Source organism: Meriones unguiculatus, chromosome 16 (assembly GCF_030254825.1).
Source record: "Meriones unguiculatus strain TT.TT164.6M chromosome 16, Bangor_MerUng_6.1, whole genome shotgun sequence".
Classification (NCBI taxonomy): Eukaryota; Metazoa; Chordata; class Mammalia; order Rodentia; family Muridae; genus Meriones; species Meriones unguiculatus.
The window spans coordinates 61,340,260-61,357,525 of NC_083363.1; the positions used below are offsets into that span (position 1 = coordinate 61,340,260).

The 17,266-nt window shown below is 49.2% G+C and overlaps 1 protein-coding gene across 2 annotated transcripts in view; it reads right to left on the reverse strand.

Annotated features, from left to right (window-relative positions):
- Rfx8 (regulatory factor X8) overlaps window positions 1-17,266 on the reverse strand; it is a 59,690-nt gene that overhangs the window by 2,959 nt on the left and 39,465 nt on the right. For both annotated transcript variants that reach the window (XM_021655527.2, XM_021655526.2), the window contains 3 exons: window positions 15,382-15,476; window positions 9,995-10,109; window positions 3,042-3,361 (listed from right to left, as the gene is read on the reverse strand). In XM_021655527.2, the coding sequence (XP_021511202.1) occupies window positions 3,042-3,361; window positions 9,995-10,109; window positions 15,382-15,476 (530 nt within the window). The remainder of the gene's footprint in view (window positions 1-3,041; window positions 3,362-9,994; window positions 10,110-15,381; window positions 15,477-17,266) is intronic.

Here is a 17,266-nt window from a genome sequence, read left to right on the forward strand (position 1 = left end):
TTTTCTAAAGAGAAGCCCCACCTAAATGAAGGTATTAAATCTTTCCTTAGATTTATAGAAGCCGGAGCTTCTGGTAAACTCGAGAATGTACGACGACACCCCGCAATCTTTAGTTTTTCATTTTCAGCTCACACAGAGCAGGAGACTGGCGAGTCTAACGTGAAGAAAAGTGATATTTGTTCTGAAAGAAGCTCAGAAGCCGGGCCGCGGTGGCTGAGATCCTCACAGTACTCCGGACAAGAAGGGAAAGCAACAGACAGACTGTGAAGATGAGCTAGAGTGCAGCCTTCCCGCCGTCTCCACTCTGCCCTCCGACCGCAGAGCCTGGCACTCTAGTCCCTCTGGGACAGAGCTCTGAGCCCTCAGCTCCTGTCTTCTGAAGACACCGGACCGTGAAGGAGCCTGGTTTCTGTCAGTGTCCACCTGAATGTTGGCCATTTGGAGGGTGATCAGCCCCCGCCTCACTCCAGGAATGGCACAGACTATTAGATACGCCTGGACTGGAAAGCTTACTATTCCAGGATGAAAAAGTCTAAGCAGAGACAGACTCTGCCACCTGACGGACACATTTCCCGGCTCCCATAGATGATTACTTGTATAGCATGCTGCCTTTGAGCAGTTTGCACCCTGGACTGCTTACGGATTTGTTTCGCAGAGAGGGTTCCCTGGAAGGCTGTATTCTGGGGATTACTGGGTGTGAATGGTTTCTCTAGCCATATCCACAGCCACTGCTGACGGGATCATGGGCAGTGCCTGCTTCTATAATGGTCTGTAAGTGAAACCCAGCCATGCTGGAGGGAGACCTGTGAATGTCAGAGGAAGACTAGGGACAGTGACTAAGCATCAGATGAGAAATCAGGGTTGTGGAAATGCCTCTGTAAAGTGCCCGCCCTGCAGCCACAGGTACATGAGTGCAAGTGCAGGAGCTGGCTGAGATAAGCCAGGTGGGGACACAGAAACAGTGGGGCTCCATGACTCGCTAACCAGCCAACCTCGCTTAAAATGCAGGCCAGTGGGAGACTCTGTCTCAAAGACCAAGATGGATACACAGACACACAGACACACACACACACACACACACACACACACACACACACATTCACACACAGGCACACATGCACACACACACACACAAAGAAAGATAGACCCAGGGAGCACTTTCTCCACTGTTGGCTCTTCTTTGCACAGCTCAAGGCCACATCTCTACTTCTGACCCATCCGACCTGTGTTAGCTTAGCTCAGTGGTCCTCAACCTTCCTAACGACCCTTTAATACAGGTCCTCATGCTGTGGTGAGCCCCGACTTCATCGCTGTAATTTTATCACAGTTAGGAATCATAATGCAAATATCTCTGTCTTCTGACAGTCTAGGAGACCCCATGAAGAGGTCATGCAACTCCCACAGGGATTGTGAAGCACAGGCTTAGAGCATGGGCTGTTCTCCAGTCTAGTGGTGTGTGCTGACACAGGAACTGAAGTCAGGAAGACCAGTGTTCCAATCTCAGCATCACCATTTCCTGACATTTATTTGTGTGACTTCGTGCGGACCGCCAAGTCTCTCCCAGCCTCAGTGTCCTCATCTGCATGAGCATGGTGAGCGCACAGGCACTGAACCAGTGTATAAAACAGGCATAGAGTGAACCGCTCATGTTTACATTTTTAAGGTATAAAATGAAAAGAAGCCAGCACCAGCCTGTCTGTACAGACAATGCAATGTAGAGTGCCCGTATCTAAGGGCAACATTAAAAGTGAGCCAATGGCCAGAGCCTCTGATTCCTTCCTAGCCCAGAGCAACCAAAGCAGAAAGGTAAAGTTAGATACTATTCACCCTGTCTTAGACACACCTGGGTTCTAGACCACACAACCAAATAACACTGAGGTTAAATACTTCCTCCTTGTTTGGTCCAAATGATGGACTCTCTGTTCCTACCCACGCCTGTTGCTATACTGTTTCTGTGGAATGTATGCAATTTACCCTTGTTTCTTCAAATGCTGGTTTCTCTACCCCACTACCTGGTTTCCGTCTGGACATTGCATTGTGAGGTTTATTCTAAGCATCACCTGTCTCAAGTTTGTGTAAACATGCCTCCAGTTGTTCCCTGTATTGTCAATAAAACAACCAGCCAATGCTGAGCAACGGAGAGAATAGGGTGGGACATCCTGGTCCAGAGGGCAGGAGAAGGAAGCGAGTGTGAGGAGTGGGAGACGAGAGATGGGCAGGAGAGAACGATGAGGAGAGATGAACTGGACCTACGATACCACTAAAAGCAAGTATAATGTGGGAGATCTGAATGGGAGGAAGCTATGCGGGCTTGGAGGTTTAGGATGGAGTAATCACTGCCCAGCATTGTGCTCCAGGTTAACTAAATAAATCCTAGTCTCCGTGTGATCACTTGGGTATACAGCTGGTTTAGGAATAACCACCATTAACTAAAAGATGAATCAATGATAAATATAAATAATGGACAACACAAGCTTCATACCTCCCTGGGAGGAGGGGAATCCCTTTCCCATCAGTAAAACCAGGAGGAGCAAAGTCTCTGGGCCCCAGGTCTTCCTCTGCCTCAGTGAGCTGTATTGCTTCCCGCTCTTCTACTATTATTTTGAGTATGTGGGTTTTGTTTGTTTGGTTGGTTAGTTTGGTTTTTCTGTGCAGCCTTGGCTGTCCTGGACTCACTTTTTTAAACCAGGCTGGCTTCGAACTCACAGAGTTCCACCTGCCTCTGTCTCCCTGAGTGTTGGAGTATATGTTTTTAATCTAGATCTTCCTGCCCTATCCGTACCATTAAACTCAGAACACTCTTAATCCTTGTAACTCAAATCATTTCTCCATTTTCCATCTGCCTGGTTTTGAATTCCTTTATCAGTGAGATGGAGAACTGACAACGGGCTCTCTGTGGCTCTGTGTGGCTCTGTGTGGCACTGTGAGGCTCTGTGTGGCTCTGTGTGGCTCTGTGTGGTACTGTGTGGCTCTGTGCATCTGTCTGTCTCTTAGTGTATGTCTGTGTATGCGTGTACGCGCATGTGTGTGCGTGCATCTACCTTATTTCCTGTGGCGGTGTCCACCAGGAAGCCCAGCACCTGGAGAACCATGCTGCCCACGGCCCCCATGGGACTACAGCTCTGGCTCATGTGTTTTAGTGTCACCTGGGGTGACTCCACACTCCGGCTTGCACACTCCGATGTTGGCAAAGAATCTAGAGGGTGGAAAAGGGCCTGGTCTGGCTGGGCGAGAAACTGGTCATCCGACAGCAAGTCCTGGAGACTCCCCAGGTCCTCCTCTTCCTCCTCTTCTTCTATGCATGACTCCAGGATGTGAATCACATACTCCAACAGTAGCAAGTGGAACAGATGCCAGGCGCCTGCATTTCAACGACATGAGAGATGAGCACATAGGACAGAGGGCAGACAGGCAGCAGACAGACGGGTATAAGTCAGTCTCTAGGAAACACGGCTCTTAACTCCCTGCTTCCAGAGGATCGACTGAATGGCTGGGGGATTGGTGGGAGGTACTTTTCTCATTTGCAGTGGTCCACACTGGGGAACCCTGCTGGCCTGTCCTCGCATAGGGCCAAAGCCCGAGCCGAGCCGACTCTATAAGGAAGAAGTGAGACAGAGAAAAGCACACGGTATGGGGGAGGGCTGCTGTCCCTTCTGCTCTTCCAGAGAGGGCTGCCCTTGACGTTTACCCAAGACGCAGACCGGGAGACTGGCCTGTGCCATCTTTAAAGATGCTTCTTAAACAAAGCCAGAGCTGTGGCTCATCTGGGGTTTATTTAAGTTGTTAACAGGGCAGTGGCGGGGGTAGGGAGGGAGATGGTGCTGAAGGATGGAGGACAATGAGAACCACTAAGCACAGGGCGGCAGTGGGGCCTGGCAACAGGCGTTTCACTAGATGCAGGTATGATCTGTCCTCTGGGCAGTGAGCGGTCAGTTTTGTATGAAGACACCAGCAAAGTATGCTTGTGTGAGCAGGGAAGTATTTGGGTTTCCCGTTGGCTGCAGTTTACAGACTTGTAAAATAATGGAAGTATATTCCACGAGTGTGGACTCCATCTTCTTTTTTTAAATTTAAGTTTATTTTTAAATTTATTCACTTTACATTCCCATCATAGGCGCCTCCCTTGCCTCCTCCCAGTCCCACTCTCCCTCTCTCCTTCTTCTTCTCTCTCCCCCTCCCCTAGTCCTCAGAAAGGGAAGCCCTTCTTCCCTGCCATCTGACCCCAGCCTATCAAGTCTCCACAGGACTGGCTGCATCTTCTTCCTCTATGTCCTGGCAAAGTGATTGAAGAGGAGGCAACAGAGTCCATGCGAGAGACAGCCCCTGCTCCCCTTACTAGGAACCCACACAGAGACTGAGCTGCCTTGGGCTACATCTGAGCAGGAGGTCTAAGTCCTCTCCATTCATGGTCCTTGGTTGATGCATCATTCTTTGCAGTCCTCTGTGGGCCCAGATTTGTTGGCTATGTTGGTCTTCCTGTGGGGCTCCTGTCCCCTCCAGGTCTTTCTATATACCCTTTATTCCATAAGACTCCCTGTGCTCTGCCCAAAGTTTGGCTCTGAGTCTCAGCATCTGCTTTGATCCCCTGCTGGGTGGAGTCTTTCAGAGGACATCTATGGTGCTGCTCTCTCTCTTCAACCACTTCCAGTGTCTACTCTATTTGCCCTTCTGAATGAGAATTAAGCATCCTCCGTAGAGTACTCCTTGTTACTTAGCTTCTTTAGGTCTGTGGATTGTAGTATGGTTATCCTGTATAATATGGTTAATATCCCCTTCTAAGTGAGTATATACCATGTGTGTCTTTCTGTGTCTGGAGTACCTCACTCAGGATGATCTTTTTCAGATCCATCCATTTGCCTGCAAATTTCATGATGTTCTTGTTTTTAATAACTGAGTACTATTCCATTGTGTAAATGTACCACACATTCTGTATCCATTCTTCAGCTGAGGGACATTTAGGTTGTTTCCAGTTTCTGGCTCTTCCGGATAAAGTTGCTATGAACATAGCTGAGAAAATGTCCTTGTCGAATGGTGGGGCATCTTTTAGGTATATGCCCAGCAGTGTAGCTGGGTCTTGAGGTAGAGCTGTTCTCAGTTTTCTGAGAAAGTGCCAGACTGATTTCCAGAGTGGTTGTACAAGTTCGCACTCCCACCAGCAATGGCAGAGGGTTTCCCTTTCTCATATGCTATCACTTGAATGTTTGATCTTAGCCATTCTGATTAGTGTAAGATGGATTGTCAGAGTCATTTTGATTTGCATTTCCCTGATGACTAAGGACACTGATCATTTCTTTAAGTGCTTATCAGCCTTTGAAGAATTTAGCTCGGTAGCACATTTTAAAAAACTGGATTCTTTGATTTGTTGGTGCTTAATTTCTTGAGTTCTTTACATATTTTAGATATTAGCCCTCTATCAGATATAGGGTTGGTGAATATCTTTTCCCAGTCTGTAGGCTTTTGTTTTGTTATGATGACAATGTTTTTGCTTTACAGAAGCTTTTCAGTTTCATGAGGTCCCATTTATTGATTGTTGATCCTAGAGCCTGAGCTGTTGGTGTTCTGTTCAGGAAGTTGTCTCCTGTGACAATGAGTTCTATGTTCTTCCCCACTTTTTCTTCTGATTTTATTTTGAGGTCTTTGATCCACTTAGACTTTAGTTTTGTACTGGGTGAAAAATATGGATCTATTTGCATTTTCTACATGTAGAGATCCAGTTAGACCAGCACCATTTGTTAAAGATGCTCTTTTTCCACTGTATGGTTTTGGCTTCTTTGTCAAAAATCAGGTGTCCATAACTGTGTGGGTTTATTTCTGGGTCTTCCATTTGATTCCATTGTTCCACCATTCTGTTTCTACGCCAGTACCATGCAGTTTTTATTACTGCTGCTCTATAGTACAGCTTGAGATCTAGGGTGGAGATTCCTCCAGAAGGTCTTTTATTGTACAGGATTGTTTTAGCTCTTCTGCGTTTTTTGTTTCTCCATATGAAATCGAGAATTATTCTTTCAAGGTCTGTAAAGAATTGTGTTGGTATTTTGATGGGAATTGCATTGAATCTGTAGATTGCTTTGGTAAGATGACCATTTTCACTATGTTAATCCTACCGGTCCATGAGCATGGGATCTTTCCAGCTTCTAACATCTTCTTCAATTTCTGTCTTCAGAGACTTGAAATTTTTTTTTTAATACAAATCTTTCATTTGGTTGGTTAGAGTTAAAACCAGATACATTATAGGTTTTTTGGGTTTTGTTTTGTTTTGTGGCTATTGTGAAGGGTGCTATTTCCCTAGTTTCTATCTCAGCCCATTTGTCTTTTGTATACAGGAGGGCTACTGATTTTTTGTTGTTGTTGTTTGTTTTATATTTATTTTATTTAGTTAATTTTGTATCCAGCCACTTTCCTGAAAGTGTTTATCAGCTGTAGGAGTTCCCTGGTAGAATTTTTGGGGTCACTCACGTACACTATCATATCATCTGCAAATAGTGATACTTTGACTTCTTCCTTTCCAATTTGTATCCCCTTGATCTCCTTTAGTTGTCTTATTGCTCTAGCTAGGACATCAAGCACTATGTTGAGGAGATATGGAGAGAGTGGGCAGCCTTGCCTTGTCAGTGGGATTGATTTAAGTTTCTCTCTGTTCAGTTTGCTGTTGGCTATAGGCTTGCTGTATATTCCCCTTACTATCTTTAGGTATGTGCCTTGTATCCCTGATCTCTCCAGGACTTTTAACATGAATGGGTGTTGGATTTTATAAAATGCTTTTTTTAGCATCTAAGGAGATGGTCATTTGGGTTTTTTTTTTCTTTCAGTTTGTTTATATAATGGATTCTATCGATGGATTTCCATATATTGACTCACTCTTGCATACCTGGGATATAGCCTTGGTCATGGTGGATGATACTTTTGGTGTGTTCTTAGATTTAGTTTGCAGAAATTTTATTGAGTACTTTCATATCAATGTTAGTAAGATAAATTGGTCTGAAATCTTTTTCTGTGTTGTGTCTTTGTGTGGTTTAGGTATCAAAATGACTGTGGTCACACAGAACGAGTTTGGTAATGTTTCTTCTGTTTCTATTTTGTGGAATAGTTTGAAGAGTATTGGTATTAGCTCTTCTTTGAAAGTCTGGTAGAATTTTGTGCTGAAACCGTCTGGTCTTGGGCTTTTTGAGGAGACTTTTGATGACTGCTTCTATTTCCTTAGGACTATTTAATTTGTTTACCTGATCTTCATTCAACTTTGGTAAGTGGAATTGATCAAGAAAATTGTCCATTTCATTTAGATTTTCAAATTTTGTGGTATATAGACTTTTGAAGTAGGACATAATTATTCTTTCGATTTCCTCAGTGTCTGTCGTTATATCTCCCTTTTCATTCGTGATTTTGTTAATTTGGACAGTTTCTGCCTTTTAGTTAGTTTGGCTAAGAGTTTGTCTATTTTGGTTTTTTTTTGGTTTCTTTTGTTTTTTTTTTTTTTTTCAAAGAACCTGCTCTTGGTTTCATTGATTCTTTGAATTGTTCTCTTTGTTTCTAGTTTATTGATTTCAGCCTTGTATTTCATTATTATTGGGTGTGTCTTCCTCCTCCTCTTCTTCTTCTTCTTCTTCTTCTTCTTCTTCTTCTTCTTCTTCTTCTTCTTCTTCTTCTTTTTTCAAGAGCTTTCAGGTGTGCCATTAAGTTGCTTGTATGAAATGTCTCCAATCTCTTTATGAAGGTACTTAGTACTATGAGCTTTTCACTTAGCACTGCTTTCACTATGTCCCATAAGTTTGGGTATGTTGTGCCTTCATTTTCCTTTAAATTTAGGAGTCTTTAATTTCTTTTGTTATTTTTTCCCTGACCCAGCTATCATTCACTAGAGAATTGTTCGGTTTTCATGCATGTGTAGGCTTTTTGCGATTTCTGTTGTTACTGAGGTCCAGCTTTAGCTCATAGTGGTCTGATAAGATACAAGGGATTGTTTCAATTTTTTTGTATGTATTGAAGCTTGCTTTGAACTATATGGTCAATTTTGGAGAAGGTTCTGTGAGGTATATTCTTTTGTGTTTGGGTGAAAAGTTCTGTAGATGTCCGTTAGGTCCATTTGATTCATGGCATCTGTTAGTGTCATTATTTCTCTGTTCACTTTCTGTTTTGTTGACCTTTCCTTTGGTGAGAGTAGGTTGTTAAAGTCTCCCACTATTAATGTGTGATTTAAGCTTTAGTAATGTTTCTTTTACAAATGTTCTTTTGTATTTGGGGCACAGATGTTCAGTATTGAGATCTTGGTGGAATTTTCCTTTGATGAGTATGAAGTGTCCTTCCTCAGCTCTTTTTATTAATTTTGGTTGAAAGTCTGTTTTATTAGATATTAGACACTAGAATGACTACTCCAGCTTGCTTCTTGGGTCCGTCTGCTCGGAAAACCTTTTTCCAGCCCCAGAACTCCATCTTCTTAAAGCTTCTGTCAAGTGATGTTTTTGTTCGTTTCAAAGCTCCCACAATTTTCCCTATCCACTGTTCACCGATCCTTGATGGATGCAGGGTGATGGACTCTGCCTGTGAGAGAGCCGACTGACTAAAGGTGGTCAACAACACCCAGCCTGCTAAACCTTGTGAAGAGGATGAGGAGAAGTGCTGGTGTGAATGACTGAGTGATGTGCATCGAGGGGAGACAGGGAGAGGGAACGAAACCTTCAGAACTGGACGCTCTTCTGTGGTCATGCATGGCCTTGCTCTACTTGTTTGCCTGGGATGAGTGTTAGCATGAAGTTTGGACCTCGTTAGAAGGGAGTGCCTCACTAAAAATGGGTGTCACCCACATGGCTATTTCTAGCAGCAGTCCTCCAAAGGGCTACAGGGTGTTTGCAAACTGATCCAGAATAAGACTTGCCTTCTCCCTGCTCTGTCTACGTGCAGTGAGGGCACCGGAGAGTTTGCGGGGCAAGGCTGACTCAGCCTGCCTGCTGCGTAGACTGTAGGAGTGGACGCTTTGTCTTCCCTCTGCTGCATCAGTTAGCGTCACTGGGACTAATCACTGGACAGAAGCAGCCTGAGGGAGGGAGAGTTTCTCACAGTTTCAGAGGGTTCAGTCCTCAGAGCCAGGGAAGGCAGGGGAGCAGAGCAGTCCATGTCATAGGTACACAGTGCCTTCTCTCTTTTATTCTGTTGTGCCCCCATGCTTCCTCAGGTAATCTGCTCTGGAAATACCTTCACAGACACCTAGAGGTGCGCCTCACCAGACTCTTATGACAGTCTAAATCCAGGAAAGTTGACGTGCTGCCTGCCGAGTGCCCATGAAAACACTGGGACACTGCGGTGGGGGTAAGGGTAGCAATACCTGTTCCCTGAATGATTCATCCCAGGAAACTGGGGGAAAGGGTTCCCTCTCCACAACCCTCCATGCGTTATCTTCATCAATGGCATGATGTCCTCAACAGAGGAGGGCCAGCCATTGGCAGGAAATCAGCAGTGTTTTCATTCTTCTGTCTTTTGCACATAGTGGGGATTTTGGCAACTGCTGTTCCTAACAGTTAGAAACTGCTTCAGAGAACACGCCTCCCCTCTGTCTCTGGGCACCTTCCTCAAAATGTCACAGTTTGTGACCCAAAAGCAGGGACAGTCTTTCTGTGCGCCCAGCTGTGAGGGAATGAGAGTGACACCCAGCCTTCTTATTCAGTGGACAATCACCTTGCCACTAATAAACAGATAGCCAGTTTTCTGTGTCTGTGTTGCACGTTATATAAAACATTAAGAGAAAGATGAATAGATTCTACACAGAATCATGACAGCCTGTGCTGTGGTAACATTCTTATTATTTACTTACCTAATTACTTATCTATTTATTACCATTTATCTAATGAAGCGTTTTCATTATTCATTCATCTACAGCTTTGTAATTTCTTTGCTTGCTTATCTGTGTTAGGACTTGCACACACGAAGCAGTGTTCCCTGTGGAATGCACCCCTACCTCGTGCTACATTAACATCTTGGACATGCCTCCCAGTGTGGGACTTACCAAAACTGTCTCGGTGGCTCAGGGTCATGGCTTTGCTCACAGCCGTGAGAAGGAAATTCCATTTTAGTTGGAAGCTGGCCGCCAGCTTCATAAACTCCTCTTTGCTCTTGCTTGGCTGTTATTTTTTGTGTGTAAGAAGAAAAAAGAAATGGTGTTTAAGATAAAATCAAGGAAATGCACATATTTGTCAGGAGCAGACATTTTACAAAGGAAAAGGACAAAGATGAGGCAATGGAGGAGGCAGACGACACAGCGGCTGTGAGGCTTTGCCTTGTCTTTCTGTGTTTTGTTTTATTGTGTGTCTCATGGAGGCCTGCTCTTTTCTGAAGGGAGATGAAGGGAGTGGACCCACGGGGGAGGTGGGAGGAGGTAGGAGGAGGCAGAAGGAGTGGAGGGAGGCAAACTCTGTTTGGGGTGTACTGCGGGAGAGAAGCTATTTTCAATTTAAAAAAAAAATGAGGCAGAGGCCAGCAGGGGCTGTTTCTAGTCTTGTGAGAAGGACAAAGCAGCCGCTTTTGCTGTTAGTCCTGACCCTTCCCTTGGACCTACAGACTTCAGATGAGTCCTAAGGTCAGGGTGACAGCTGGGCTCAGCACACAGCTGTTGGCACAGAGAGTGCCTCATAAGCAGGAGGACCTGAGTTCAGTCCCAGAACACGTGAGAAGAAAGAGTCCAGCCAGCCCAGCCTACCGTGAGTTCTAGGCCAGGGAGGGACCCTGTTTCAAAGAACTGCCAGGGATGCCAGGGCCAGGCAGCAGAAACACGAGAGACCCTGCCTGAATGGCAAGATAGAGGAGAACCAACTCCTAAATGTTGACCTCTACACACAGGCCTCGTGTACACACATGCACACCAGCCTCCCTGCCCCTGCCCATACTTTTTACAGTGTTTGCAGGGAGGTGGGAGGAGACTGTCTCAAGAGAGAAGAGGTGGACAGTGTGTGAGGCACACGCTGTTCAAGGTTGCCCTTTGACCTGTGCTCCCGTGTGGACACCCTGCCTCCACAGCAAGCATGGAGCCTGCCATCTCTGCTCCGATTCGCCTCGTTCAGGATGTAAGGTGGATACGGGTCTTGAGAGAAGACAGAACTCACGCTCTTCCCACAGATGGCAGCAACTCTCTTCTGACTGACAATGCCATGCGGGACTAACCGCAGCCAGACCACGCCTTGACTGAGGCTGAGCACCTATGTTCACTTCGCAGCCACGCTCCCCGTCCTTCACCATCTACTTCTGTCCCCCCATAATCCCTATAAAATCTCTACAATCCCTACACAATTGGTAATCCTAAAACAGGGCTGAGGAGGCCGGTCCCATCTTTTTGGTGTGTGTACGCGTGTGTATGCATGTGAGCGTGTGCAAGCAAGTGCATGCTCTCATGGTCAAGGTGCTGGCAGAGGGCACTGGATTCACTGGAGCAAGAGTTACAGGCGTGGAGTCGCCCCGTGGGTGTGAGAAGTGATCGTGTCCTCTGAGGAGCATCCAGGGTCTCGCTGGGGCCCACCTTCCGCATTTGTTCTGCAGGCTGCCTGGCCAGACCTGGTCCTTTCGGATCAATGGGGTCCAGCCACCAGTGTGGTGGCAAGCTTGCTCCATTGCCTGTGGAGACAGTTGTGGGGCAGAGCCCTTTGGAGGGGTGGGGAGAAGCAGGCAGTAGGAACTGGCCTGATTTATTGTCAGTCCCCACACTGGGACAAATATTAAGAAAACTTCATGACAGGGTGTGGATGGGAACTGAGCTCTGCTCCCGACAGACCCTACGGATTCAGTCACACTACAGCTCTGTCACCAAGAGGAAACTCGGGCTTCTGTCTGACCTGACAATCAAGACAGAGAGGTGGGAAGAGGTGAGGGGGAGAGAGGGGCACTAGCTAGGTCCTCAGCCTGTAACTCCCAGCCATGCAGCTTTGCGTAGCCTTTAATGGCCGCTGCCTCCTCATCCCCGTATCTTCTCAGCCCTTGCCTGTCTACACACAGTACCGACATGAAAGAGGGAGCCTCCTCCAGCTCTGAGGCTGCCTAACTCGGGAACCATTCTTTGCTTAACCTGACTTTGTTGAGCTCATTTCCCTGAGGTGTTCCCTCAGCGGGACCACACGGCAGATCTGGAACAGCCTCACTGCTGCGCCCTGGAGAAGAGCTCCTGCTGGCGGCGACTGCAGACTGTCTGATGCCATGACTGACAGAACCCACAGCGCTGAGGCATGACAGGGCCTGTGCGGGAAACTCAGCTCTGGCTGTGTTCACACCACTGAACGTCCAGGCTTGGTGAGCCCCTGCCCAGTGCCCAGCAGAACTTTGGCCCTCTGATGGCCTAGGTGGCACTAGCTGGCTGCAGGAGGGTGCTGCCATGTGTAACTGGGGTGTTTGTGTACACCGAGAGAGGCACTGAGTCACGTGTGAACCACACCAGGAAGTGCTGTGAATTTTAAAAGTGCACACTGGGTGAGCGAGCGTCCCTGAGTCCCTTCCAAGCCTTAGTCACGTGCTCTTCAGCCCATGCTCGACTGGCAACTACCAGCCTCTGAGGGAAAGCTCAGCTGCAAACAGTGAAACGTCTTCTCTTTCCACAGAAAACCCACGTACAAAGGCCTTCCCTACCACACTTCTCACCTCTGAGGGGAGGGGGCTCCCACTGGAGACCAGGAGTGGTGAAGAGAGAAGTGAGAGTGAGGGTGAGGAACAGGGTAACTATAGAAGCACAGCAGTACAGTTATCTGTCTGTCTGTCGTCTACCTGTTGTTTGTTTGTTTACTTTTGAAGAGGGTCTCACGTAACCCTGACTGGCCTTGAGCTTGGTGAAGAATTTCTGGTCTTCCCACCACCTCTGGAGGCCGGGGTGACAGGTGTGCTGCAGGTGTGCCACAGGTGTTACAGGTGTGCCACAGATGTTACAGGTGTGCTACAGTGTGATATAGGTATATTGCAGGTGTGCTGCAAGTATGTTACAGGTGTGCTACATCACACTAGGTGTAGCTTTATGGGGTGCTGGGGATCAGGTCTCATCTATGCTAGGCAAGTACCAACAGAGCCACAGCCTCGTCCACAGTGGGGTGCTTCCTAAAGGCAAGCGGAAGGAACTCTGGGGGCCATGAGCACCGGTGACCATTTGCCACCGCCACCGTCACTCCTGCCTCTACATTTAGAAAGTATTCTCGGGCCCAAACTGCATGAGTGGGGAGCAGAGTTGGCCTTCTTCCTCGGCCAGCCTCCTGCCGGATGCTAACAACCAAAGCTGTTAGTCACCCCTGACAAGGCCAGGGCTCCACCGACTAGGGACAATCGTCTGCAGTTGTCAAAGTGAGTGAGCTACTGCAGTAACAAGCCCTCCCAAGGCGTGTCCTTCGTAGAGAAAACAGCCCTGTTTTTCTTAGCAGGGCTCATTGGTGAAGGCTGCAGAGAGGGTGGCGGAGACCAGCAGCACCTGGTGCCACGTGGTGTCATGAGGCTCGGAGTGTGAATGAGTCAGTCTGGCTGCTTAGAGGCGGGACTGGCACAAAAGATTTGGCTAAAGGTGGCGCTGGGTGAGTCAGCGGAAACGGACAGACCCCTGAAAGCTGTATCACTGACCCGGTACAAGGTCTCAGCCTCCAACACCCAGTACAGAATCTGGAACAATTGTTGTTATTACGTTTTTGTTTTACACGGGGTCTGGTTAAGTGCTGCAGGCTAGTCTTGAATTCATGATGCTCCTGCCTCAGCTTCTTAATCATGGGTGTGCACCCTCCTCTTAGCTTGGGCGATTATCTTATAAGAAGCAAAGAATGGGAAGAACAATTGGAAAAGGCCTCCGGGCTCTTTCCTTAGGCTTTTTCTGGCTCATCTCTTGGAGATCCTGGTCAGGGCTACCAAAAGGCTAGGCAGGGAGGGACAGGGACACGGTGGCAGGACATGGGAACAGGACAGCATGTACAGCCCTTTTCCAGCTCTCAGGGTCCTGGTTCTGGCCTGCTCTTCTCTTCGTCATTCTTGATAGGCTCATATCTGCCACGTTCTCTTCCTCAAAGCTTTGTCCCTCTCTCCGCTAAGACTTAAACACTATTTACCTTTCACATGTCCCACACTTTCCCAAGGCCTTCTCTGTCACTGTGAAGGCGCTGAGGTTCCACCTAAGTTCTAGTCCCCACTCAACAGGGACCACAGGCCCAGAGCGTCTCCCATGGCATTCTTGGCTTTTCATGCTGCCCCCTTGGATGGTGATGGAAGTCAAGCCCAGGGCCCCAGTGAAAGGAGCCCCTGGAGGCTCACCACCATGAAAGAAATCGAATCACAGCCATGGGCAGCCCCATCTACCTGTTGGTGATCCCAGGAGTAGAAGCCTCAACTTTACACATGCTAAGCAAATGCTGTTCACAGCTGCAGCCCACCTTCCCTCCTCCCTCCCTCTCCCTTCCTCCCTTCCCCTTTCTCCTTCCTCCCCTCCCTCCCTTCCCCCTTCCTCCCTCCTCTTTTCCCTCCCTCCCTCCCTTCCTCCCTCCCTCTCTTCCTTCCCCTTCCTCACTCCTCTCTTCCTCCCTCCCTCCCTCCGTCCCCCCTCCTTCTCTCCCTTCCTCCTTCCCCTCCTATCTTCCTCCCTCCCTCCTTCCTTTCCTCCCTTCCTTCCTCTTTCTGTCCCCCTCCCTCCCTTCCTCCCACCCTCCCTCCCTCGCTTCCTCCCTCTCCATACCCTTTCTCCTTCCCTTTTTTGAGATAGGGTCTCTCTATGTCATCCTAGCTGTCCTGGAGCTAGGACAGATTCACAGACACCCTCCTGTCTCTGCTTCCCAAGCACTGTTCCACACGCCTGCTCCTTGAGTTTGTTCAAGCCACTCTGTTTGGACATGTCTATAAAACCTGAGTGGACACGGCTGCTCCCCCAGGTGGAATGTCCTCCTTTTCCCCGGTTCAGTCGGTACACACCCTCGCCACGCGTTCTAACTCCCCTTCAAATGCTTGTGTGGACCCACTCACACCTGTGTGTGCACACACATCCCCTAGTCTAACTCAACCCACATCACACAAACTCACAGTACACACGCATGCGCGCACATGCGCGCGCGTGCGCAAACACACACACACACACACACACACACTCTGTGATAAGCCACCTCTCCATCTTGTGCCTCGTCAGAAGTGGTAGGCCATGTTCCTGTCCTAACACCCACACTACCCTGGCACACTCGTGGCCAGCAGAGAAGCAGTTTCTCGTGCCCCCAGGGACAGGCAGTCCTGCAGAGGGATTCTCCAGAGGCCGTGCCCTTTGGGAATAGAGGGTGGGTTCTGAGCTGAGCTTACTACCTCTGTGGTCATCAAGGCCAGAGGCACACAGGCATGCGTGGGTCCCTGAGGCTGTAATTTAGCTAGAAGGATCAACACCCACTTCTCTCCTATGAAAATTCAGTGCTGTACCTGGAAGACAAGTGCTTGGAGGTTGGAAGACACACAGTTCAGGAGCTCAGCAAGGTCTGTTGAGGTTTCCAGCAAAGAAATCAAACAGCCCAAGCCTGTAAGGAGACAGAGCGGGATGAATCAGATGGCATGAACTTGGCACCCATGTCAGAACCCTAAGGGACAGACCCCAAGGCCAGCACAGAGGGCCTTCCCAGTACCCACATTCATCAGAACACAAAGGGCCAGCTCTCTGGCTGGACCTGCCACTTCTGGGCCACCTTCTTGGAAATCACAGTCCTGTCTCTGCCACTCATGGCAATGGAAAGACGTGTTTGAGACAGGAGCTCCACCTTGCAATTACCGGAGTCTGGCTTCAGGTGAGCTCACTGCGCTGGGCAGACATGACCTCACCCATCCCTGACGGGCTCACAAACGAGCCGGCTCATTAGTGTCACTGAAATGATGGGGGCTTCAAAGGCAGTGAGTGCCTTGCCTGGGGTTGTGTGCTCACACAGGTGGAGCCCCGGCTGGTGTAAAGTCAGGCCTGGTGTCCCAGGGAGCAGTGCTGGAGGAAGAATAGCAAGGAACAGCCTTCCCTCCTGGGCAGCTGCCCGGCAAGCCGGTTTATGAAAACGGCAGGCCTGTGGCCTGGGCTTTCCTGACACCCGGCCTGCAGTGGCCAGCGGGTCCTGGCTGGACTCAACACCCTCCTCGAGGGACACTCAGGGATGATGAGGGCACACGTGTGCTCTACACAGGCCAAGAGGAAGGCTGAGGGCCTCTGGGCTCTATGGGAAGGGTGGCTGGGGCCCAGAATGGCGAGTGCACGCCCACCTGGGCTTTCCAGGAAAGCCCATGCCCTTGGAAGGAAGCCTTCAAGGCTATTGGGGATGGACTCCCAGAGCTCCGGAACTTGCTTGGCTGAGGAAACTGGAACGTCCCAGGGGCTGTCTGGACTGGGGACAGCCAGGGTCTTTGGGACAGGGGACACAAGGGCCAAGTGAAAGGGGATTGACAGACACTAGTACCAAAAGCCAGGGTGTAATTCAGTCACCTAATGACCAACAGCCACAGCGGGGCTAAGTCTACCTCACCGTCACAGGACACATGGTCACGTCACTGCGCCCGTGTGCCTGGTGTGTCGTGGACACTGCTCCGTGCAGCAGCCGTGTGGGTGTGGGCTCCCAAGACGAGCACTGCAGGGGCTCGTCCTCTGCTCTAGCAGCGCTAGCGGGAGAAGTGGCTGGACCATCCTGGGGCATCCGGCAGGGGCGGAGCCGCACCCAGTGCCCCCTTCTGGCCCTCCCCTCCTGGAGGTGCTTGGAGAAGGCCCTTGAACCACTGTCTGTCCTGCGCCCACTGTCCTTCAAACCCACTGTGTCGCCAGAAATCAGGCGTCTTCACATAGAGGTATTTCCCTTCCCTGAAGACGACCACAGTTGTGGAGTGTCGGTTACATGTCGGTTACAAGGCGATGCAGCCGCTGGCTGGTGCTCTCTGGCAGGTGTTTGGGGGGCACCCCCACCACGGGCAGCTCCACCCCTGCACTGTTAGAACTCCGAGCGGCTGACTGCGGGCCAGCGGAACCTGGTGACCATGGAGCTAATGCCACCCTGTCACACAGGGGAAGAGACTCAGGAGCCAGGAGCAGCCTCCCCTCGGTCCCCTAAGGGGCTGTCTGCAAAGAACTGCTGTCAGCAGCAGCGCCAAACACACCGGCGCTGGCACCGCCCGACTCAGGAAGGCCCTGCTGCCATCGCTACGGCGTGTCTATCACAGGGCTCCGAGAGCTGTGGCTCATGATGCCCTCGTGGGCTGAGCGACCCTTCCACAGGGGTCACAGGTCAGGTAGCCTGCACGTCAGGTATTCACATTACAGTTCATAACAGGAGCAACATTACAG